This window comes from Amblyomma maculatum, chromosome 2 (assembly GCF_055883805.1).
Source record: "Amblyomma maculatum isolate TAMU_Amacu chromosome 2, ASM5588380v1, whole genome shotgun sequence".
Taxonomy (NCBI): Eukaryota; Metazoa; Arthropoda; class Arachnida; order Ixodida; family Ixodidae; genus Amblyomma; species Amblyomma maculatum.
Window position 1 is genome coordinate 11,029,360 of NC_139345.1, and position 24,885 is coordinate 11,054,244.

At 47.2% G+C, this 24,885-nt stretch overlaps 1 protein-coding gene, 1 long non-coding RNA gene and 1 other non-coding gene across 3 annotated transcripts in view; 1 reads left to right on the forward strand and 2 right to left on the reverse strand.

Moving 5' to 3' along the window:
- The window catches only part of Kap-alpha3 (karyopherin alpha3), a 54,155-nt gene extending 50,709 nt beyond the window's left edge, over positions 1 to 3,446 (reverse strand). Inside the window, exon 1 of the mRNA XM_084593206.1 lies at positions 3,263 to 3,446. Within this exon, the coding sequence (XP_084449332.1) occupies positions 3,263 to 3,328 (66 nt within the window). The 5' untranslated portion in view covers positions 3,329 to 3,446. The remainder of the gene's footprint in view (positions 1 to 3,262) is intronic.
- Positions 3,447 to 4,017: 571 nt separating this feature from the next.
- TRNAV-UAC (transfer RNA valine (anticodon UAC)) lies at positions 4,018 to 4,090 on the forward strand. The gene has a single exon. It is a non-coding gene; the product is annotated as a tRNA-Val (tRNA).
- Positions 4,091 to 6,517: 2,427 nt separating this feature from the next.
- On the reverse strand, positions 6,518 to 16,590 carry LOC146197933 (uncharacterized). Its single transcript, XR_014704915.1, has 3 exons — positions 16,471 to 16,590; positions 11,577 to 11,702; positions 6,518 to 6,804 (listed from the first exon to the last, which is right to left on the reverse strand). It is a non-coding gene; the product is annotated as an uncharacterized LOC146197933 (long non-coding RNA).
- Between the last annotated feature and the right edge of the window lie 8,295 nt (positions 16,591 to 24,885).

Sequence of the window (24,885 nt, forward strand, 5' to 3'; positions counted from 1 at the left end):
TTTCATGTTATTCATGATGTACCCAAAAATAAAGGTGTCCAAGTGTTTTTCAGCATCTCATTCAATTAAATGTACTTCTCGCGGACTCTCAGTAAGCAGCTACTTGAGACTAAAAGGACGCAGCCAATAACTTTGGTTGTGTGTTCGTTTTGGTAATGATGCACAAGACATAAGGAAGGACAAATTGCCATGTGGAATTACCATTGCATAAAAACAAATTATTGGAAATCACTCAGCGCTCCAAATACCATCGTAGTTACACGTTCCAGAGAAATTACTGTCTCTCCAGTAATCGAGAGCAGATGTAAGCATATGATTATGGGTACAGCATGCGACATAGGGCAGGCATGACAAGAATGTAGGAGAAGCGGCACATTCGAGTGCTCCCCGAGCATTTATACATCTATCTGCCTGTCAAAGGGGAAACATCACGAGCCAGCGTAGCACAGTGACAGACTTCGTCCCAAATGCCTGAATGTGCTTCAAACTGCTGTGATTCAACCAGTGGTATTGTGCAGTCTTCGAAGAGCATGAGTGCATGAAACTGTGCCACCATCCTTAGAGATGGCATGGAAGCCACTGTTCCGCGCTGTGCCCAGGCCTCAGACAGCCAACAGATGATAATGAAGTACATGGTGCCACGTATCTGGCTTTTGCACACCTTATTAGAAATGACAAATTAAAATTCAGCCTACTACAAATACACAATATGTCAACAAACACCAAAGCGAAATCGGTAACAATGATTTCTTAATAAGAACGGCACGCAGTGTTTGCATGCCAGTCCAGTATGAGGGTTTAGAGAGCAGAGAACTCGTCTCATTATATCTCGTTCAGTGCCTAGATGATCCCGTTTCAGCTCCCGCATGATAAGAAATTGGAGTCTGGATGTTGGATCTTGCTTTTAGCTTGATATGCATCAAGGTCAACAATGGCAGCTATAAAAGCATTTCATGTTTAAAAACAATTCGCACAATTTATGAGAGAGAGAGGAGAGACAAAAGAACGGAAAGGAAAGAAGAATGGGCCACCCGATAATGTAAACAAATTAACCTGTATATGCCGAGAATTTATTATAGTCAAATTTTTTATTAAATTGTTTGTCACTTCTGAATTATAAACCATTTTAACGCAAACTTTTAAGCCATCCTACGATAATTGACACTAGTCAAATGTGCTATCTATTAGTAAAGCTTCAATCACTTGACTGTCACACATTTCACGAGTGGTGGTTTTATTGGGACAATGCAAATTCTGTTTCCTTTTCTTGCAGAAACAAATGGAGTTGATGAGACAAAATCAGCCGACTGCTTCCAGAGAAGGCTGGCAGCTCTTTCTGAATGCACACAATACACACCTTGCACAGAAAACGTTCAGGGCCCTCCTGAAGCTCTGCTATGGTCTGACAAGTCAAGTCTGCAGTGACAACCACACGCAATTCTTCCACGACAGATAGCAGCTGATATTAAATCTTTTATGGTCAACAAATAAAAAGCTAAGCACCAGCTCAAATTATGAACACAAGAATTTCTAAACCTGTGGACTGTTTGATGTAGTCAATTTTCGTCTACTGCTCAGCAAAGTAGAGCATACAATGACCCATAGTTGGCACTTACAAAATGAACTTTTTGAATTGCTGCACAATAAAAAGTGGCATCCTACTTGTAAGGCACCATGAAATATTTCAATGGAGGCATAATTAAAAAACAGCCATGCAATGTGCAATTATCTGTGCACGTAACTCATAATAAACAACAGACCTCCACCATGGTACAGTTAACACTGTTACTGCTTGCATGCCCATCATAGCCCATATGCCGATTTTGGATGTTAAACCACTTTTCAATTTGTACCACTGCATACAGCTCCTAAGAAAAATAAAAATTTGTTGCGCCATGAAAAATGTGGATATTCCGGAAACCAAATATTGCTCAGCAAGCAGGTAAAAGGTTTGTGAAATTCACTTGGTGGAAAAAAAAATTGAATATGCTTTCCCCTTTTTAAACACTTTAAATCGGTTGCCTTTATTTTATCCAGATTTCTTCTGAGAATTTGCGCCATACGTCGACAGACCATATCAATTCCGCTTGTACAAGTCCACTTGCAGAAGTGAAAGTAGAATTGTATGTGCCTATTTCTGATTCGATACGACACGGGACGTTAAAGACTGAGGACGACATGAAACCACGGCAAAAATGCGTTAAACGCGCATTATTTCAATACAAAATAAGGGCGCCAAGTGAATGAATCCATTCAGCTACTGCTACACGTGCAATGCGAGATTCTTATGCACATTTTCTTCCGCTTTTTGCCGAAAATACTCGCTTAGATGATTATTCACGTTGTCAAATAGCGATTTGCATCCCAGCGCAAGCAACCAATCGGTGACAGCTACACGACTCGTAAACGGCGCTGGCCACGATGCGCATAAGTTCCGACAATGGACTGCACAGCGGACTCACTGCGCTGCGCACTACAAGAGCACGTGGCGACGTAGCGGTATCAGCTCATCTAGACGAGTGGACAGAGGCTAATTCTGAAAGAGCAGCCACCCGGACGATCAGTGTTCGCACAGGCGAAACCCAAATTAACACACATACGTATATCAACGCACCCTCGTGAAGCGAAATTTGGTTCGTCTATGAAGCATGCGGGGATCAACGGGCCGATTTGGCAGTGAACTGCCGACACTGCATGTTAGGAAGTCAGAGCAATTCCAAAGAGCTAAATACGTCAAAAACAGCTGGACGAAGTCGATCATTCTAAAATACCAACGAAAACAAAAATGCGCAGCCGACACACCGACCGCCCCAGGGCCTTCATATGATCCGCTGAGAAGGTTTCAGTGGCAAAGGAATGTTGTCAAAATCCGCGATGTGACAGCCTGCAACCGGCACACTACTCAGGGCAAAGTAATCAAGGCCAGAAACTACTTTTACATGAATGCGCAGTTACAAGGGAAGCGGGTATCCGAAAACCGCGCAATGAATGATTACGTTCAGGTTCGGACCATCACATAGGCCTAATATAGAGAAGCAATCCGAGTTTCATGGCACATAGCTGCCATACCTCAACAAGTCAGCGCGCAGGTAGTGTGGTTTTCAAGTCAACGTCACCCTGAATTACAACTGAGCCATTATGGCACTCCCGAGGTCGTTCACTCTACCAACGAGAGCAAGCTCTTTCACAGAGCACGGCAAAGCAGTTAGGCCTAGGGTTACACAAGTAAAAATGATACGTTGAAACGCTGGTGTACGCTTACTTCTTGATCCTTGCCCTTGTTTTTGAAGTGCTGCAACCTGGACTTCTGTAGGCCATCTGTAGCCATGGTGGCTTCTTTGCTTTAGCCGCGGCAGTCTTTGAAAAACGGATGCTTCCAGAACCAAACACGTCTTTCAAAATGCCGGTCTGCACTTCATTGATGACGTCACTGGTATTTGAAGAACAATGCTGCGAGGCTGGGACGGCGATGTGGAAGTTTTGATCAGAAAACCTGACAGAATATAATTTTAAAATGTGTGATGAACGCAATAGCGTTGTAATACAGCTTGTACATAGATTAGTAAAGAAATAGTTCGTCTTGCGACAATGGTCGTACCGTTTTTACGAGAGAATGTTTAGAAGTCTACTGATTCCAGTTCGGCCAGAAACAAGAATGGCTTCGAGTTATCACTATAATTGTGCTCCTTCAACAGCTTGCAGGCAGTTTTATCATGAAATGGTTCAGCTCATAAATATCCCCTCAAGAGGATGACAAGCTCAGCAGCGTGGCAGCATTACGCGTGCTGTCTAGTGAGTCTGTGTCTGCGTTGTGCGTTGTCTGCTGCACCGAAAACGCTGCTTAGTCTTGGAAGCAAGTAGTAAGTAGGGAACCATGGCAGTTGTGTGGGAAAAAGGTAAACGTTGAGCATGAAAATACAAAACGCAACAAACTCATGTGAAGGGAGAAACAATAACAAATTTTTCAATACGCTGTAATGTATCTATATGTGTAAGTTTTAGTCACTGTCTCGTTGTGGTTTCGTAGTGTAGTGGTTATCACGTTCGCTTTACACGCGAAAGGTCCCCGGTTCGATCCCGGGCGGAACCAAATCTTTTTTTTTCTTTCGAATATTATAGTCAATTTAGTTACGCTGTTTTCTACCCCAATAATGCGACAAGCCTAGTGTGAATCTGCTTCACACCGCTCGGAAAAGAGGTACACATGTGAGGCTTCCTTTATCGCAAATAAATGCAATGGGTTCCTGAAAGCACTCATCCATTTGCAAATCACATTTATTGTCTAAAAGAAATATAGTCATTTAGAAAAAAAATACCTTAATTACTTATTAATTACAAAACAAAAAATTACTGTACATGTAATACAAGTCGTTTGTCTGGCCTACCCCAAAGAGAGAGAGAGCAGAACTTTTTATTTGCCTCCAGCGGATGAAGAGGCTCCGGCCCTCCGTCGCTTGGGATGGATGGCGGGTGCCCCGCCTCAGACGTAGGCCGGCAGACGCTGTTGGCCGGCGGCGTCCCAGGCCAGCTGGATGGCGGCTAGCTGGAACCCAGGGTCCGAGCAGCGCAGCATGGTCTCGCAGAGTTGCGGCGTCAGATTTAGACCCCTCCCGGGAGAAAAGGGGCAGTCCCAAAGGATGTGTTCGAGGGTCCCCCTCGAGTCACAGTTTGCACAGAATTCAGATCTTTCTCCTGGGAGCATATGGCTCACCAGGAGCGGGTGTGGGAATGTCCCAGTCTGAAGGCGACGGCCTGCCTGCAATTTAGGGTAAGGGCTGGCGCAGCAGCCACCCGTCTACTGAGTCTATAATGCTGCAGAATTTCTGTGTAAGATTTGGCACACTCTATGCTCCCCGCTCCAAGCCCCCCCCCCCCCCCCCCCCCCTCTCTCTGCCGCCGGCTCGGTGGTAGAGCCCTCGAGCCATGGCATGGGCGGATTCGTTGCCGGGAACGCCAGTGTGCGCTGGAGTCCAAATCAGCTGTATAGTTCGCGATATTGGTGACTGCTGTAATATTCGAATTGCCTAGGGAGCAATCAACCCACGACTGTAATTTCGTATGGCAGTTTTGCTGTCGCAGATCACGAAACGCGCCTTTGTCTGGGCGCAGGATAGAGCTACAGCAGGAGATCTAGTTTTCAGGGTGACCGCGGTGATCGCGGTCTACCCGACCCATTCGTTACCGCTGCAACCATAAAGGGGCTTGCCCCTCCGGCAGCATCTACAAAGGCTACTTCCTCCGGCGGCAAGCGGCTAAATTTCTTACCGAGCATTTGAGCTCTTTTTTCTCGACGCTGTATGGTGTTCGGGATGCATGTTTTTTGGCAGCGGAGGTATCTATAGCCTGTCCCGTACAGCCATGTCTATTTCAGATTTTGTCTGAGCGCCTCCCCAAGTGTCGATGCCCAGTTTTTCTAGAATGAGCTGCCTGCGGTGGTTAGGCGGAGCCGTTCTACCTGTGAAGTGCGCACCGCTTCTGCGATCTCATCCCATGTGTTATGGATGCCCAGTTGCAGGAGGCTAGCGGTGGAAGTACAGCGCGTGAGTCCAAGGGCTATTATAATACTTGTGCAGATGAGGCTCTCTAATTTCTGTCGTTCTGCTGCCTTAAGGGGTAAGTATGGCGTAGAATAGCTGATTCGACTAATGATAAATGCCTGGATTACGCGCAGAAGATTCTTTTCCTTTAGTCCTCTGCATTTACTCGAAACTCGGCGGATGAGGCTACCCGTTTGAGATACATGCCGCTCAATCCTGCTAATAGTTTTTCCGTTGTAGCCATTATCTTGGAGAAGGAGACCTAATATACGGATCTGCGATACCTGGGGAACTTGATGTCCTTGTACCGAAATCTGTATATCCACTTTACGCTCGTTCCGCAGGCACCGTGGATTGTAAATGAAGAGTTCTGATTTTTCCGGCGAGCATGTAAGTCCACGTTCTCCCAGACGGCCATAGACGTCCGACGGTCGACCGACGGACGTCCGTTTTCGGACCTTCGGACATCCGACGGAAGTCCGGTTATGTTCGATATACGTACAGCGGACGTCCGTCGGACTATCGTTCGTGGATCCGGATAGCGTCCCACGGACGTCCGACGGGCAGCCGGAGGCGGACATTCGGACGTTTCCCGTAACATGCTTGCAGGGCCCGCTATTCGTGTAAAAACTTGCCAATAACATTCGTGTAAAGCTCAGCAAGCATGTGCCATGGAAATTTCAGTCACATACTAGTGCTCAATGCCTTTGTCGTGAAAGTAAAGCAGACAATAGAATATGCAACAGGTTCAAGTTTCCTGTTGTCTGCTTTACTTTCACACACAAAGCACTGAACAGTAGTGTGCAATTAAAACTTCCATCAAAGAGGCACATATGCTAGCTGAGCTTTACACAAATACACCATTCCTGAAAACATGCTAAGTGCATAGGCATACCAGCATGCGAGGTTGTAAAGCATTTTTTTTTGCCTTTATTGCAAAAACTGCATGCATAAATAGTCTACACTAAAAAAATACCAATGTTAAGGAATGGCATGGTAAAATGCAGGCCAACTGGAGTATTAAGAATCTACTTGAATAATTTTTTTTAATTATCCTTGGCCGTGACAGCTCTTCCCTTGGGGAGGTGGTGGAGGAAAAGGTATTTATTGAAACCTAACATTTCGGAATTAGCGAGGAGATGATCGAGTTCTCTGTGGGCGGCCTCCGCAGGCCGGGATTCCAGGAGCAGTTACTATCCTGTGCATTTGCTCATCAGCTGTTGCTGGTCTTTCAGGCCTTAAATGGAAAGAGCAGGTTGGGCTCCTCCTGCAATAGAAGGCAAAATGAAATTCACGTTATCTGTGCTGAACTTTGATTACACATCTCCAAGGGCAACTGCCAGTTTCTCTCAATTGCTTTTTCCAGATGGCACTGTACGCATGCATCTCCATTCAGAACTGTCACGTACTATATAGAAAGGTCATATAACTGCAGCAAAACCCATGCAGAATAACAAAAGACACAAACGTAGTTTGACCAGAACCTGGCATTCAGTATTTTAATGTTTTTATGTTGACTCTTTGAACATGCCACTCTGACCAAACATGGCATGTTATGCTTGCTGCTATGCGCCCCAGCAATGCCCAAGTCATGGAGTGCACATGCAGAGAAACTAAGCATAAAGGATGCTGTATATGAACATAAAGCACAGCCAGAGCATTGCAGTATTACACAGGTACGCATTGGCGGCAGAAACCTGCATTTTGAGCGGTTTAACAGGCAGATTTCTAAAGTCATTGTTCCTGCTCTAAAAAGAAGTGATCAATAATAACATCATTTAAAATTGTTACCTTTTTGTTCTGTAAACTGCACATTTCGCTGGTTTCCATGTACCCTCTACTGAAGACATTCCCTGGGCGTGTCGGGGGTATATCGACATCAACATCTAGGCTACAAGCGTCTAGAAAGCGTCTCCTTAGAGCAGCTGCGACTAAGTAACTTATCTGATAACATGCAAGCTGCTGCAGCAGAATAAAGATAGACATTTGACATGTGGCTAAAGCCCAATGTGGAAGCATAGCCCGCCGCAGTGATTGCGCAGTGTTCATGCTTCTACAAGAGTTAAAAGTAAAGTTATTTGTTTACCCACAGCGCTATATGTGACATTACAATAGCAAGGCTTATAGTTACACAAAACACAAAAAGCTGACAACCACAAGCTCCTGATGTATTACCGGCAGCATGCAGCATGGATGTTAGCTACTGAAATATGGTTGCATAATTCTGGCAACCAGCTGTGCATGTATGTCATGGATTTCTCAACTACGCACAACAAATTACAAAAAAATAATGGTATTTATAAATGCAGCCAGCTGTTCACAAGAAACACTGTAGTGGGCGCCAAAGAAACTGCCCCTGTAAAGGCACCTAATTTGCCCCTATGTAATATCGGGGACAAGTGTGTGGACTACACAAACTGCAATCAAAGCACATAACTTTCACATCGACCAGGAAACTCGGACCATACTTGTAGATGTGAAAGTTGAACGTTAGTTCTTTCATGTGTGCAAGAGAAATAAGGTCACAATTCGTTTACATCGCGATTCTAGTCCAAAATCTACAGACATACTGTCCAGACTTTCGCCCCCGCAGTATAAGCCACCACTTGGGTAAGAGATTAGTAAAAGAAGTGTATAAAAGACATTAGTGCTGTTGGACAGCAATAGCTATAAAAATGGTATTGACATTAGAGTACTACCTTAAGGCGGGGCCTAGGGCATTACAAAAGCAAGAGTTAGTGTCCGCTGGTCCTCATTTGAACGAACAAAAAGAGTGGGGGGGGGGGGGAAGAAATCTACCTCAACTACATGTTTTGAGTGACACCAAGCCGCAGTTAGTATTAAAGATATCACACAGTTTTGTGGAAGATTTGGGAGCGCTTTGCTGCTTTCTTACAGGATTGGACCAAAGAGCTCACCATCTTCAGAAAGGCACGTTATATAGAAACGAAAATAGTGAATTTACTGCATCTGGCCACAACAACTTGCACACGGAGAGGAAGATGAACTGAAAATTTTATACATGAATGTACGTATTTACAACAGGTGAAACAATGACCATGATCTATGCCGAAGAGTAAAGAGATCAAAATCTAGCTCAGAACGAGTTCTCCAGGCCGCGGGGCGGTTTCATTAACTTCGGGACTCCGCCCACATTTCTTCTCCCCGATGACAACGAACTCACACATGACTGGCTAACAAACATTTTGGCATGTCTTTCCACTTTCATAAGTTCTTCACCCTCTCCCTAATACAAGCAATGCAAAAGGGACAACAAATTCGTTTCACAACAAACGGAATTTAGAGAATGGACCTCGAAATGATTGGCTCACTAGGTCACATGCCAAACTCTCTCCTCTAGGAAAAAAAAAAGAAAAAAAAATAGAACCCATCAAAACGGTGTCCCACGTGCGCAACCATTGCCCAAAGCTTGCATCCTTGGCGGCTCCTTTTACAGGGCAATTATTGCAATTATTGGCGTCCGAGTCAGCACCATTGCGGACCACATCAGAAGAGCCAACCCACATCCTCCCGCTCCGCACCATACCGTCACTGTTACACACTTGCCCTTTTTCAACGCCGCCATCTCCCACCATTGTTGACATCCAGGGTTGGAATCCCCAACGAGACCCCACTCAGCGCGCCTGCACTGAATAATTGTCACTTTTATGGGCTCCCCAACAAGGAAGAGGGCCTTACACCCTTCAACCTGACAGTGTTTTTTTTTCTTTGAACGATAAGCAGTTCTTCCAAAAGAGGCACCCCGCCGGGGTGGCGCAGTGGTTACGGCGCTCGACTACTGTTCCCAAGGACGCGGGATCGAATCCCGGCCTCGGCGGCCGCTTTTCGATGGAGGCGAAAAGCAAGGCACCCGTGTGCTGTGCGATGTCAGTGCACGTTAAAGAACCCCAGGTGGTCGAAATTTCCGGAGTCCTTCACTACGGCGTCTCTCATAGCCTGAGTTGCTTTGGGACGTTAAACCCCACAAACCAAACAAACCAAACCATCCAAAAGAGGTGCTCGTTTCAAAGCTGTGCTGCCTCCGGGTGATGGGTCCAGTCAGCGTACTAAGGACCCCTTAGTTGTACACTGTTCGTAAAGCTCCTTAAATAAAAATGAGCCCCCTACATGACACAGCAACGAGAACAAACTGCCTGTCCCCGCGTCTTCGAGTGCGACAGCAAAGTCCTCGGAAGAGGGACTTCTTTCCCTCTCTGCCTACGTTTCCGTTAAGCACTGTAGCTGCTGTAGCTGCCTCTGTGCGCGTCTCTCCGCCTCCTGTCCGAGGGCAAGTGGGAGACGGCCGCAGCTGGGCATTGAACAGGTGACCCAAAAAGAGCAGACTAATAATGGTGCCTAGCATACCCACCGATCCCTTACAGAAATCATTAAAGAAATGAAAGCAACACATCAGATAACGCTACAATGTTTGTAAGTGCAAAGTCGACAACTCCAAGTCATATAAATATATGTACATCTCCACACATTAACTAGACAGAAACAGTGCAGAGTAAACTAATAATTCAGTGTCTAGCAACACTATTAAAAGGGGATAAAGGCCACGGGGGGCTACGATTATTAGTACCGTTTTGCCTTTAAACTACAATAACATACTTGTTGCAAGCTTAAAACCAAAGATTCACACCTGTCCCACCCACAGCAATGGAACACACCTCTGACTCAAGTCTGCAGAGAAAGAGCAAGCTAGACTATTGCAGACGCACCCTTGGTTATTTTTCTGGCATTTCTGAGGGTGAAGAATCTGACTTGTCAGTAGCATGTATATGAATAAGAATCCTATGACAGTAAATGCATCAGATTTTCTGGAGTGGCTTTTCTTTGCTGACCGCATATGAGGTGAGCTATAATTTATCCAACTTGGCCTAGGTTTATTCTATGAATAACAAAGCTATAGCAGGTACACAGTCGTCCACTCAGGCTGAACATGCGAGTGCGTGGCATGCACTTTTTGAGATGCCACTGCATCCATCGCAGCTGCACACCGTAGCGAAGAGGCAGACAGCGTGAAGTACCAGCCTCTAGTCCCTCTACCACTACTGGGGTCCCAAACTAGGGACCCCTTGTTTTTGTCAGGACAGGACCCCTCAGGGTCAGCTAGTGAGTAACCTCCTGTATTTGTATCTGATGGCAATGTTTTCCACCACCACCCACAATACGCAGCTGCGCATCATAGCAGATGTGAAGCAACAGCTCCTGGTCCTTCTATGCATAAGCCACTTTGCCTTGATGCATGCCTGCGCACCATAGTAAAGAGGCAGACGACATGACGCAGCACCTCATGGTATCTTTACACATGAGCCCCCAATTGTACTTCGATACGCACCATAGTAAATATACACACTACGCCACACAGCTGCTCCTGGTCCCTCTATGCATAAGCCATTTTGCCTCAATACGCACCTGCGTACCTGAGCGAAGAGGCAGACGTGAAGCTTCAGCTCCTCGGCCCTCCATGCACAAGCCACTTAGCATCAATGCACGGCTCTGCACTGTAGTAAAGAGGCGAAGGACGTTAAGCAACAGCTCCTGGTCCCTCTACACATCAGCCATTTTGCCTCGATGCGCATCTGCGCACCGTAACAAACAGCCAGATGTGACAAAGAAGCTCCTGGTTTCTCTACACATAAACCACTTTGAATCAATGCACGTCTGCACACCGGAGCAAAGAGGCAGATGACGTGAAGCTGGAGCGGCTGGTCCCTCTACGCACAAGCCACTTAGCCTTGATGCATGGCTGTGACGGATGCATTGCTATTTTGCAAACTGCATGCCACACATTCCCATTCAAGCTAAGAGTGGACGACTGTGTCCAATGACAAAAAGTAACATGGTGGACAATGTAAAAAGAATTTGCTGCATAAAGTTTGTTGAAACCAGTTCTACATCCTACATGTAAACAAGCTAAAACCTTAATGTCGAAGGGATGTCCTGTGTGTTTAAAATCATCACACTCAAACAACTTCAACACTGACAATCATGATTCAATATTAATAATATAGATAATGATACAATACTCACTTTTAGCCATACCAAAGAAATGAGAATGCAAAGGGATATTGCTGTTTTTCCCCCGTGGATGACAGTTTTCCATGTTCAAAGTGCTGCTTCCTGTTGGCCTACGAAATCGGCTACAGCAAATGGCATCTGAAAAATTTTTGGAAGACTCATGCTAGTCTTCAACGAGAAAAGCATTGCCATACAGAAGCAGAACACAAATACTTTTACAACACACTAAAAGCACCAACTGCGGTGCTGTTTTTAGGATGACTAGGTAGAGGTTTTGCTGTAGCAAGCCAAATGTTAGCCTTCAATAAGGAAAGCATTCCCATACAGAAACAGAACACAAAAACTTTTACAACACATTAAAAGCATCAATTGCACAAATGCTTGTAAGATGACCAGGTACAGGTTTCTGCTATAGCCCACATCATGTGACCAGCGGTTATCAGAAATCTTGTATGTGAGCATGATGCCCTAGATTCAATTTATGGCTATCACTGTATTAAAAAGCATGGGTTTAAAGCTACTTTAATATGATAATCTAAGAACATGGTAAGAACTTTCAGTGCGAGACATGAGCTCAGTATCATGCACTATAAGGTGCTGCATGGCTCTAGTGTAGCTTTGGCATTATCTCGCTGTCAATAATGCAACGAAGTTCTGAGGAGCCTTTGAATATCTGTAAGGACAAAGCAACAACAATTTTGTTTTCATCTCACTTTTGCTGAACTCCTGTTTTTTTTTCTTTTTTTTTCTTTTTTTTTTTGAGCCCGCGGCTTGCATGGCCTCCCAGTATGCCTGTTTTGCATAAAAGAAGGCGTTGCAGGCACCAGAGCTCACAGCCCAACTGTATCGCGGCGGCGGTATGTTAAATTCGTGCCAGAACAGCGCAGAACAACGGGTCAAGAAAAAGACAAGTGCTGACTTTTTTTTTTCTCTCATCTCATTGTCCGGTTGTCCCACCCGCGATACATTAGTGGTGCGGGGAGTCTACTTCAATTAGACTCAACTACACTCTGTCCGGTTGTCCCACATGCATAACCAACATGCGCAAGGTGCTGTCCTGGTTTGTCAAAGCTGAAGGAGAGTACTAAACCTTTAGTTATTTAGTAGCTACAGCCGTTCCTTCTAGAAACTGCAGTTGCCGTAGAGCTCGAGAGAGAAAGATCAGCGGCTGTCCATTAAAAAAAAAAAAAACTCGCGACGTTTTCACAAGTGTAGGCATGTCGCACGATAGGCTCGAGGAGTGCAAAAGTTTTCTCGTATAGTTTTTACAACTCAGCACGTTGCGCATGGTTAACAAATTAAGGGGGGACACGGCTCTTTGGCACCGAAAATCGGCCTGAAAATCGGATTTTCAATTTTTTCATTTTCGTATTCCTCGCACCATTCCGCATCTGCACGCAAATTTTCATCCTTATACCCCGCGTATTTATGAAGTTATAGCGAATAAAAAATGCAGTACCACACCCACTGCCCTTTAAATTGTGGACAAACGACACCCAATTTCGATCGCCCGGCGCATGAGAACTACGCGCTCCACCGCGGCGATTTTGGTCTCGTTCGAAAGCGCGCGCTTTCGGCTTATTTTTTCTTTCGGAAAGCAACCCTGTGCGCTCCGCCTTCCCCATAAAAAACAAACAAAAAGATAGCATGCAGCGCGCGCTACTATTGGCCGGTTAAGGCACGTGATCAAAATGGCGTCGTTTGGTTGGTTCCGGCAAGCTAGCCCTGAAATGCGGACTCCCAGTGACGCCATTTTGTCTTTCTGCCGACCACGCTAGTGCAACGCGAGAGTCATGCCAGGCGCGAAGAAGTACCGCTCTTTGCACAAGTTCGGGCGAAAGCAACCAAAGAAACGCGTTAAGAATGCGACTTCGTTGCATACTGTGCAAGAAGCAAGTGCCAGTGCTGCGGGATTGTGTGACGATCACGTTGCGGGCGGCGACGCTTCTCCGATTCCGCTGGACAACGGCGCCGTTCTTCGTGCCGACTGCAGTCGTGTACGTATTGATACCGCGCCTGTCACTAACAGTGACATAACTCAAGTGAGTGCCCGTGAGCAGGCTACGCTTGATAGACTGGTATCGACGCCGGCGACGGCACGAAAGACCGCGCTGTTCGCCGATGCAAGTGGTGCGTCCGCAGAGTCAGATGCGGACGGAACAGCCTCCTATGCGGTAATTGACCTCAGCATTGTGAATATCCTTCTGGATGCCGTGCGGTGCAAAACGTGTCGTGGATGCGTGCGTTTAATTACCAGCGACCGGAGCTATGGCCTCGCCGTAAAACTGATCGTGTTGTGCGACAACTGCGGTGAGATTGCGGCCGAGTGGAACTCGCGGAGGGTTGACGGCGAGAAAAGGTGCAATCCTTTTGAGCTGGATATTCTGGCTAGTCGAGCAATGCTGTCGACCGGTAACGGCCAGACAGCAATGAACGATATCTTTTCGGCGATGGGGTTGTCGCGGCGCGGGATGCACAACAAGACGTTTCAACGGCATCTGAAGAACACACTGCAACCCGCTGCTACCCGAGCCGCCACGACCGCTATGGCACAAGCCGCGCAGGCAGTGGCGAAGGTCTACGATGACTTGTGTTTTGGGCATAGGGGGAACATTGCCGTGTGCTACGACGGCACATGGATGACGCGCGGACACTCATCACATATAGGCGTCGGTGCCGTGGTGGAACTCTTCACTGGTTACGTGCTTGATTATGTGGTGTTGTCAAACTTTTGTCTGGGCTGCGAAATTGGTCCCAAGCCAAACACTGACGGCTACGAACTTTGGAAATCACGCCACCAGTGCCAAAAAAACACCAACTCCAAGGCTGGTCAAATGGAAGTAGAGGCTGGCAAAATTCTGTTTGAAAGATCTCTGCAGCGCCACAACATGCGCTACACAACCATGCTATGCGATGGGGACAGTCGCACGTTCAGTGCTCTTAAAGATGCTGCAATCTATGGCTACATTGAAATAGTCAAAGAGGACTGCATAAATCACGTGCACAAGCGTATGGGAGCAGCTTTGCGCAACCTCTTGCAGAGACACAAGGGTGCAGGGAAGCAAAGTCTTGGTGGCAGAGGAAGGCTGACAGCTGATCTAGTTGACAAGCTGGCAATATATTATGGCCGAGCGCTTCGATCAAATGTAGGTGATGTGGATGCCATGCAGCGAGCTGTGATGGCGACATATTACCACATCACATCTACTGATGACTGCCCCAAACACAGTTTGTGTCCTACCGGTGAGAAGTCATGGTGCCGCCACAACGCTGCAAAGGCAAAAGAGGAGCCTGCACCAAAGCACAATTACAGTCTGCCAAGAGATGTGGCTGATGCTCTTTTGCCTGTTTATAGTCGTTTATCAGAGAAGAGCCTGCTGCAGAGGTGCATTCGGGGGAAGACCCAGAACTCGAACGAAAGCTTCCACTCGGTCATCTGGACCTTGATCCACAAAGAGCGGCACTCATCACTGTTTGCTGTGGAAGCAGCCACAGCAGAAGCTGTGCTGCGCTTCAATGCCGGCTGCAAGCATACAGCAGCAGCAATTCTGCAAGAATGCAGTACAAATGTGACAGCAACTGGGTCCAGGAGAGCTGAAGAAAAGGACTTGCACCGTAGCGTACGTTCTGCAAAGAAGCGGGCGGCTTCGCTTGGCGTTGCTAAAACAGAAAAAAGAAAACACCGCGACAGCATGCACCCCGACTATTCTCCTGGTGCATTTTATTAGCATGAGGTCTTTGGGGTTGCCCTTCCTGATTAAATGCCGTGAGGCTTGAGTGCTTCCGACAATCCCCCAATTTTGGTAGTGTTGCATTTTTTAAAGATCAATATCTCTGGTCCTGTTCTTGCTATTGCTTTAAAAATTTTTTTTCTAGAAAGGGAATCCTGCGAGTCTCATGAAACCAAGGTAAATGCAGTGACGACAAAAGAAAATTTGCTGAGAAGGTTATGTTGTCTTCGGTACCCAAATGGAATTTTCCTTTCAAGCGTTTCCTATTGCGTAACTTTGGCTCAAATTGGCATAGGCCATTAATTTTCGCTTCAGATCACTTTCCACCTGTTTCTGATCTTGTTGACATATCAATCATTGACATAATTAACACCTACATGCTGTGAAGTGTTTTCCTCGTTTTCTCAAAACTGCAATTTTGAGGGTGCTGCAATTTTGGAGAGAGATATCTCTTAGTCTATTTGTGCTATAGCTCTCATCCTTGTCTTGTTAGAAAGAGAAAACCTTCGACAGTGCCGTAGGACAAAAATATGTACAGTTATTATGCGGCAACATTTACCGAATTAATTATCAATCTTAGGTGCCAACCTGGGCTTTTATTCATAAAAGTTTGACTTATGTAACTTTGGTTCAAATTCTTCTACCACGTTAATTCATGACTAGCGGCACTCTACGATCCTTCTAGATCACTCTGGCAGGGCTATTCTCCTCATGCCATAAAGTGTTTAGTAATTAACTCACCTCCAAACGAAGAACATGAATTAGGGATTATTTTGAAAGCTATTTCATCTACAAGAAAACTAATCAGATATTTGAAATCAGCATGCAAAAGTACATTAATGGTGCAAGTTTCAGTCAGATCCACCCATAAATAAGGAAAAAAGTTTTAAGAGGGGTGTCCCCCCTTAACTCCTTTAAAGATCGGGCAGGCACTCCCTTTATCAGAGACACAGAAATTGCGCGGCTTACTGGCGCAGCGTCCAGTAATGCGAAAAGATGGCCCTCAGACTTGAGGCTGCACTTTAGTTAGTCGGCGCGGAGCCATCCTGTCAGTCTCGCCTAAAACAATCGACCGTTCGGCTGCTGTACAGAGCTGTTTCCTTACCCAAAAGCTCACCACTATCGGTGCATCGAAAAGTTCCACTAAAGAAACAAAAGTTCGGTGAAATACTTACTTTGGAATCGGCGGGTGAACAAAGTGTGCCAGCCGCACCAAGCCACAGCAAAAACAATACTAGCAGTGCATTACAGCCGTAGGTATTTGTAACTGCGCAGAAAGCAGAACACGGAAACGTGAGCCATCTTCCATGACTAAACTTAACTTGTCAGGTGGATGGATTGGCTCATTTCAGATTTTTTTGAGGATAGGGTTCGGTTTCGTTCTTTTGAGCTTGCTGCGTCTATTCAGCCACCGATTAAAATTTCACCGAAGCATCATGATAGAAACATGTTTAATGGTCATTTAACTTTTAATCAAAAATTTTTGATGGAAGAATTCCACGATGAAACATGCGGAAAATAAAAAAAACCTGTTTAATGCATGGAAACGCCATGGAAACGCTTTCTATCGCATCGATTCGCTCTGGCATCATATAATGCAGACTTGACGGCATTACTGATTTATACGCAGTTCAGACGAGCACGACGACTACAAACTATATCATAGCTGTGTAAAAGCAAATCCAGTGGCGGACGTACAGCGGCTGTCCGCTGGGCGAACGGATTCGACCATCCGCTTTCGTACGTACGCCGGAATTCCGGCGGACGTCCGAAATCGGCCGCCGAGTTGCGGCCGAGTTCGGTTGTCCGTCGGACGTCAGTGGCCGTCTGGGCTGTTACAAACCGCACGATCGTGTCCACCGCCTCTTGTAGCGTGTGTTCAATTACGGCATCGCTACCCCGGCTGATCATAGTGTAATGTCGTCAGCATAAATACTAAAATTTTAATGAGGGTAACGTCGTATTTTTTTTTTTGTACGCAAACTTGCCATAAGGCATATTATATAAACTCATGTAAATGGTTTTGTTCTGGTAATTTTGCCATTACTACGTTGAAGAGCTAGAAGAGGCGAGAGTACCGAGCCCTGAGGAGTACCCCTACTGCCCAGAGGGAAAAGTGATGATGTGCTATCGCGGAATTTAAAGCGGGCACTACGCCCACTCAAAAAGTATTTGATATAGTTATACGTTTTTGTCCCTACATTCAATGCTGATAGGCCGTCCATGACTCCCTGGTGCGAGATATTATCAAATGCCTTCTTTAGATCGAGGCCAAAGATGGCCTTAGCATCTTTACTCTTGGACCGGATAATGTCATGTTCCAACTGGACCATGAGGTCCTGAGTCGAGAGATGAGAGCGGAAGCCTATCATTTCCCGCGGGAAAAGGGAAATGATAGGCAAAGGGAAGTGTTGTGTCTATCAGTATATTTGGTGAGCCTGGTTAGGAACATGCTCTAGTAGCTTTCCCAAGCATGATGTTAGGGATATTAGCCGTAAATTGTCTATCCGAAGTGGCTTACCAGGCTTGGGTATGAGAATAATGTCGGCCGTTTTCCACTGCTGAGGTATTTCCCCTTTCTCCCAGCCCTCCTGCACAGGCTGAGTTAGTGCGGCCACCGATTGGTCATCTAGGTTTCGCAGTATTTTATTATTGATACCATCTGGGCCCGGCGCCGTGTTGGTTCTAAGCCTAAGAATCTCTGCTCTTACTTCTGCCGTGCTAATAGGGGCATCAAGCTCATCATTGGCGTCCCCTAAGTAATCTGGAAGGGGCATCCTGCTTGTATCGCCAACATACAAGTCAATTGCAACTGTCGAAAGAACTTCTCGTCATCTCCTGGAAAGGAGTGTCTAATCTTCATGAGGTTAGTGCCTACTTGAACTTTCGAGCTCTCAGGGTCCAGAAGGTGACGAAGAAGTCCCCAGGTCTTAGGCATGCTCATATTATTCTCCATGTGTTCGCATCGATCCCCCCAGTTTTGCTCGCATAGCTTGAAAGCGTAATCTTCAATGGCCCTATTATACCGAGCTATCTTGAGCCTTAGGTTAAAATTCCACCGCTGCCCCTTAAGTCTCTGTTCCATTCGTTCCTTTGCCTCCCACATGCGGAGAAGACGACTATCCACTAAATCCGGAGCGTTAGCGTCATCGAGATATTTAGTCGCTGCCTTGACGTCGGACTTTAGGTTGTGCAACCCACGTGTCGAGGTCGGTTATTTTGCCTTCATTGTCGCCTGTCCTGTTGTCCCGAAATTTGTCCCATTCCACCATCGCCGGCTTTGCACGACGTTTGGGGCCGGGGCCACCCCCAAGTTTAAGCGCGATTATGTAGTGATCGCTACCGAAGTTCATGTGCGTGTTGTTCCACTGGGGACTGACGGTGCGCCTAGATAGTGTGAGGTCGGGGGATGTATCGACGCTAACACTGTTCCCAATTCATGTCGGACAGGTAGGATCTGTATGTATAGTGCACCCTAGGTCTTGTATATCCTCCCACAACTGCCTCCCTTTAGGGCAAGGCGTACAGTATCCCCACGCACGGTGTCTTTCATTGAAATCTCCCATAATCACTAACTGATGTTCCCCGCTGACTTGCTCTGCTTTTCGGAGCAAAGTCCTGTATCTAGCCTTGCGCTGCCTCGGTGAGCTGTAAATATTGAGGAGGATACTGGCCCTAGGACTGGTTCCCAGGATAATCTCTACAAAAACATTTTCTATCTCTGGCGATGCGAGATCGTGTTGTACTGCTGCCATATTTCTTTTAACTAAAGTTGTCACTGCCGCCCGCTCCCCCTTATCGCTGTGGAATGCTTGGTATCCAGACAGTTTAGCCGGGCCCCCGGTTTCCTGAAGTGCTAATGCGAGAGGCGCATGTTCTATCGTTGTGAGGAACTGCTGCAGCACCGGCCGTTTCCTTCGGAATCCGCGACAGTTCCACTGCCATATCTCATACTTAGCCTTGCGAGCCATGTTTACTCGCAAGGATCTGTTCGATGTTCTGCTGCCAGACGTTGATATGCCTAGCAGCTCGTTCCGTAGTACTTGAGACTCCTCAGCTTGTTTTTGCACTGCCCCCACAAGCGTCTGGAGTTGGGAGGTGATTTGATTAGGCGGCTATCGAATCTAGCACCCCCCCAATTCGGGTCATCCGTTCTTCTACTGACTTTTCCTCGGAGGGATCCTCGCGTACCTTCCGTTTTACAGGTGGAGGGCTTGCCGTGTCAGTGATCATGCTATCCTATTTAGCGTTCTGCGTATTGGGCCTGATATTGAGATTAGCGGCTGTGCCAGATCTGGACTGCCCCTGCTGTTGCAGATTTTGAATTTGACCTCGAAGGGAATCTACTACCCCATTAAGATTTTGTAGCATGCTTCTAAGCTGTCTATTTTCATCTCTTAGTTTTGCCAATTCCTTCTGGGAGACCATATCTGCGAAACTCACCCCCTGCTGCTCCTGGCTGCCGCTCCGCCGCCAGGCGTCCGCCGGGTCCCGTGAGCTGGAACATTCCACCATTTCCGTCTTCTTGCCGTCTAGCCGGGGAAAGGATTCGTCCCTGGCCTTGAGCTCTCGCCCTTGCTTGCTCTTTGATCTGCTGCGCCGACCTGTCGGGGGTTGGCCTTGAGCTTGCGGCTGTTAATGTTGCTGCTGTTGCTGTTGGGTCAGTTTGTCCCATGCCTTCTTAACGTGATGCGGGGTGCGATACATTTCCTTGCACTTCTTGTCTCCGAGAATATGGTCTTTCCCACAGAGCATGCACTTTGGCTCACAGCGATACTCCTGTGGTGGGAGCTCCATGCCGCACCCCCTGCATCTTATGTTGTCGGGGTCCGGGCAGACATCTGAACGGTGTCCAAGTCTCCCGCACGATTCACAAACTTCATATTTCTTGCGATAAAGTTGGCACTTCAGAGGCATATGCCTCCATAGAAGATCCATCGGGGCACCTCCGCTTGCTCGAAGAGTATAAGCACCGTCTTGGAGTCTTTTCCAAGCCTCCGGGCTCCATTGATTGATTGATTGATTGATTGATTGATTGATTGATTGAAAACATCTTTATTTATTCAGTATTCTCAGAACATGTGGGTGGGCCGCCTAGTCCGGTAGTCCATTGGCTGCTGCTGCTGCGCTGGCCCTCCCCACCAGCCAATGCTGACGGTCAGGATCATCGCTGAGCAGAATAGCCTCCCACTGCTCCTCCGAGGGGTTGGGAATGGGGTCAACTAAGGGATTAAATTGGCATGCCCACACCATATGGTAGAGGTTAGCTACCTCTCCACAGTGTGGGCACTGCGGAGAGTATAGTGTAGGGTACCACAGGTGTAATTTAGCTGGTTTTGGGTATGTGTTGGTTTGTAGTCTCCTAAGGATGTTCTCTTCTAACTTATTGAGGGATTTGTGTGGTGTTGGGTACTCCTTTCTGGCTGTTCTGTATGGCGCGAGATTGTCAGCATACACTGCTAAACCTATCAGGTCACGGCACCCTTCATGGTCATCAGGGGGAGACGCCCGGTATAGAAGAGCTCGGGCATGCCTGTGAGCGGCTTCGTTTCCTCCTGGTAGTTCCAGGCGACCGGGAAACCAGATGATTGATGCTTGGTTGGGTGGGTGCTTAGTTAGCAATGACAACCCTGACTTATGAATTAATCCGTAATTGAAGTTGCGACAGGCATTCTGGGAATCAGTGAGCACAACGGCGTTGGGGTTAGATGCTACAGCTAATGCAATAGCTGCCTCCTCTGCGTGAGTGGGGTTAGATGTTTTCACCGAGGCGCAGTTCACCATCGACCCCGCAGGCGTTGAGACTACAATAGTCATGACTCCATTCTGTGGTCCTGCTGCGTCCCCGTAAAGGGTGTTAGTCTGCTTGTCCCATTTCTTCTGCAGGGCTTCCCCTCTTGCTATCCTCCTCTCGATGTTATATGCGGGATGCATATTCCGCGGAATGGGGTACACGTTGATGCGTCTTCTCACATCGCGTGGGACCTCTTCCCTTTGGTCAATTGTATAGGGCTGATTAACATGGATCTTCTCGAGCAGTTCTCTGCCGGGTGTTGTAAGTGCGAGCCTATTGAGTTGTGAGAGCCATTGTGCTTCCCACATCTTTTCGAGGGTATTATGTACTCCTAGAGCCATGAGCTTGGCCGTTGGCGTGGAGTTCGGTAGCCCCAGGGCCGTCTTGTAGGCTTTCCTGATGAGTGTCTCCAACTTTTCAATTTCCGACCTGGAGAGGTTAAGGAATGCCGTCCCGTACATTATCCGCGAGATCACGAAAGCTTGCACTAAGCGGATGGTGTCCCTTTCCTTCATGCCATGGTGTTTATTTCGGATACGATGTATCATCCGGAGGATTTGCTCGGTGGATGTTGTAAGCTTCTTCATTGTGGTGGTGTTCTGTCGCCCCTGCGGGATATACTGCCCTAGGATCTTGATCTCCGTGGGTTTCTGTACTGGGTGGCTCTCTATATACACCGAGATGTTCTGTGCTAGGGGTGTCCTCGGGTTCTTCAGAATTAGCAACTCGGACTTTTCCGGCGCACACTGGAGGCCTCTCTCCCTGGCGTACCGGGCCACCGTGTCCGCTGCTGCTTGAAGACGCTCCTCGATCTCGGCGTCACTCCCCGAGTTGCACCAGACAGTGATATCATCCGCATACAATGTGTGTTTGATGCCGGGAATTTCGGAAAGAAGGCCTGGTAGATCTTTCATAGCTAAGTTGAACAAGAGGGGTGACAGTACCGCCCCTTGCGGAGTTCCCCTCGGGCCTAGAGTGATGAGATCTGATTTTATTCCACCGAAGTTTATAGTGGCTTGCCTGGCTGATAAGAAGTTTTTGATATAGTTGTAGGCTCTTGCGCCACAGTTGGTATCGGCGAGGCTTTGCAGGATATTTTTATGTAGAACGTTATCGAACGCTCCTTTCAAATCAAGTGCCAGGATGGCCCTTGTCTGTGACTTGGGAGGTGTCTCAAGGAGGTCTTTGTACAAGTACAACAGGGCGTCCTGTGTTGATAGGTGTGGGCGAAAGCCGAATTGAGTGTTAGGTAGGAGGTTGTTATCTTCTAAGTATCTACTCAGTCTCGTGTTGATGACCCTCTCTATGAGTTTCCCCAAACACGAGGTCAGCGATATCGGTCTTAGATTATCCAGTTTAAGGGGTTTGTTCGGCTTCGGAATAAACCGAACCTCGGCTGTCTTCCAGGATATTGGTAACGTTCCTGTAGCCCAATGCAGCTCGTTGAAGCATTCCACCAGCGAGGTGATGGTGTCATCACTGAGGTTAAAAAAGAGCTTCGCTGTTATCTGATCTGGACCTGGAGCTGCATTTTTCCTCATGGCCGCGATTTCTGCTTTGATTTCTTCTTTCGTGAGTGGGATGTCCAGCTCGGGATTCGGCAGCCCAGAATACTCCGGCTGTTCCACGACTTGGTCCGTGCACAGATACCTGGTCTTGAGCTTTTCCATCAACTCTGTGTCCGTACCCGGGGTGGCGTGTACGATCTTCGTGAGCCTGTCTTTAGTGGCCGACTTGCTGCTGCTGGGGTCGATTAGGACACGTAGGAGCTTCCAAGTCTTTGACACCCCTAGCTTCCCCTGAATACCATCACAGAGCGAATTCCAGTTCTGTCTGGCTAAGGATATGGCATAGGATTCTGCCTTTTTGTTTATCTCCTCTATTTTTTTCTTGAGTTTGCGGTTAAGCCGCTGTCTGCGCCATCTCTTTGTCAATGAGTGCCTCGCTTCCCATAAATGTAGAAGGTGCGGATCGACCGCTGGGCAGTCCTCTGTCGTGCAGACCTCTTTTGTAAAGGCTTTCAAAGTGTGCACCTCATCTTTAACCCATTCCTCTAGGTCGGTAATAGGGTTTGCAGGAGATGTCTGGGCCTTTCTCCACCTGTCCCAGTTCGTAACTCTTGCGATACCTATTTTACGCTTGCACGCATTTGTGCTTATCTCCAGAGAGAGTATGAAGTGATCGCTTCCCAGGTGCTGTTCGGTATTCTTCCAAATGGCGCTTTGTATGTTCTTGGTGAACGTCAGGTCAGGACACGTATCTCTACTGACACTGTTTCCAAGCCTCGTAGGGTAAGTGGGATCGGTGATGGTCGATAACCCTTCTTGCGTCACTACTTCTTCCAGTTTTCTGCCTTTTGGTGTCGCTGCCGGGTAGCCCCATGAAGGGTGTAGTGCGTTGAAGTCTCCCCCAATCACGCAGGGGGAATGGCCCACTAAGGTCAGAAATTTCTTTATGAGGAAACCCAATTTTGCGTGCCTGTCTTTAGGAGGGCTGTATACATTCAATACGTGCGTGCTTGCCGCTCCTCTTTGGAGAGGAAGAATAGTTATATAGCAGTGCGCAATATCCGGCTCGAAAGGGTCGTGCAATATGGCAGTGTATAATTTGTGCACTAACGTGGCAGTTAACTGGTCGTGCTGGTAAGTGACATAGTCTTGGAGTTTAATAGGTATTAGGTGGGGTTCTTGAATTAGGATAGCTGCCGGTGGGTCAGGACTCCTGAGATATAAGTAGATTTAGAGCAGTCTGCTTTCTCCTGTATCCCCGGCAGTTCCACTGCCAGATCTTTACTCTAGGTTTGGCTGGCATGTTGAATCCGTATCGGATGGCTCGTCCACTTGCATTGTACGAGCGAATTTCGACTTATGTCTTTTATACGCATGTTCCTTCCGAAGTGCAGAAATTGCCGTCTCCGTGTATCGTCGGTTGTTTGCAATCTGCTCTCGAATTTCTTGGAATTTGGTGTTCACGTAAATTGGAAAAGCTTGAAACTCCTCCTTGAAGGACCTCAGTTCTTGGATAATTTAATGATAGACCTCGCCTAAGGCGGGCTGGGAGCTAGGTACTACCTGCTGTTTTTGGTTTTGAGGAGTCGGCTGAGTTACCGGGGTTATTGCGTTAGTAGTAACTCGCTTAAGCTCTTGGTTTTGGATTGTTAAAGCATTGACTTGTTTTTTCAGACTTTCTATCTCTTTTTTGAGTGCTGCCAACTCCGTGTTATTCTGAGGGGAGGACGAGGGGAGGGGAGGCCACTCTGCAAAGCTCACCTTCGAATCTGAAAGCTGACCCGAGGACGTCTTCTTCGGCGCCCCGGTGGTATTGATGAGGTTCTCCTTCCCTTGTTCTTTACCCGCCTCCACGTGACTGGCGTTCTGGGTGGAGCCTGTTGCCCGGCGTCTTGAGCTGGAACGGCCGCGGGAGGCGGAACGAGAACGGGAGACTGATGACGACGCTCCTCTGTGTCGCTGTGCAGGCTGGCTCCAACTACTCGAGGATTGTTGAGGCAATCCAATAATAGAGGTATGCCATGTATTACGCCTTTCCCACAATTTTCAGGAGACGCTAAGTAGGCAAATGTGTCGATGCGATTTTCTCCGCAGGGGATATGTGGGTAATTTTTGAATACTTTGCCACCTTCTCCAAATGTTTGATTTTTCAAACACTTCAACGACTTCGTTTTTTCTCTCTCTTTTTTTTTTAACAGCGCTAGAACACGGACCGATAGGAGACACACTCGTTCTGTCTGTCCGTGTTCTAGCGCTGTTTTATTATAGTCTGTGACTAAAGGCACCGT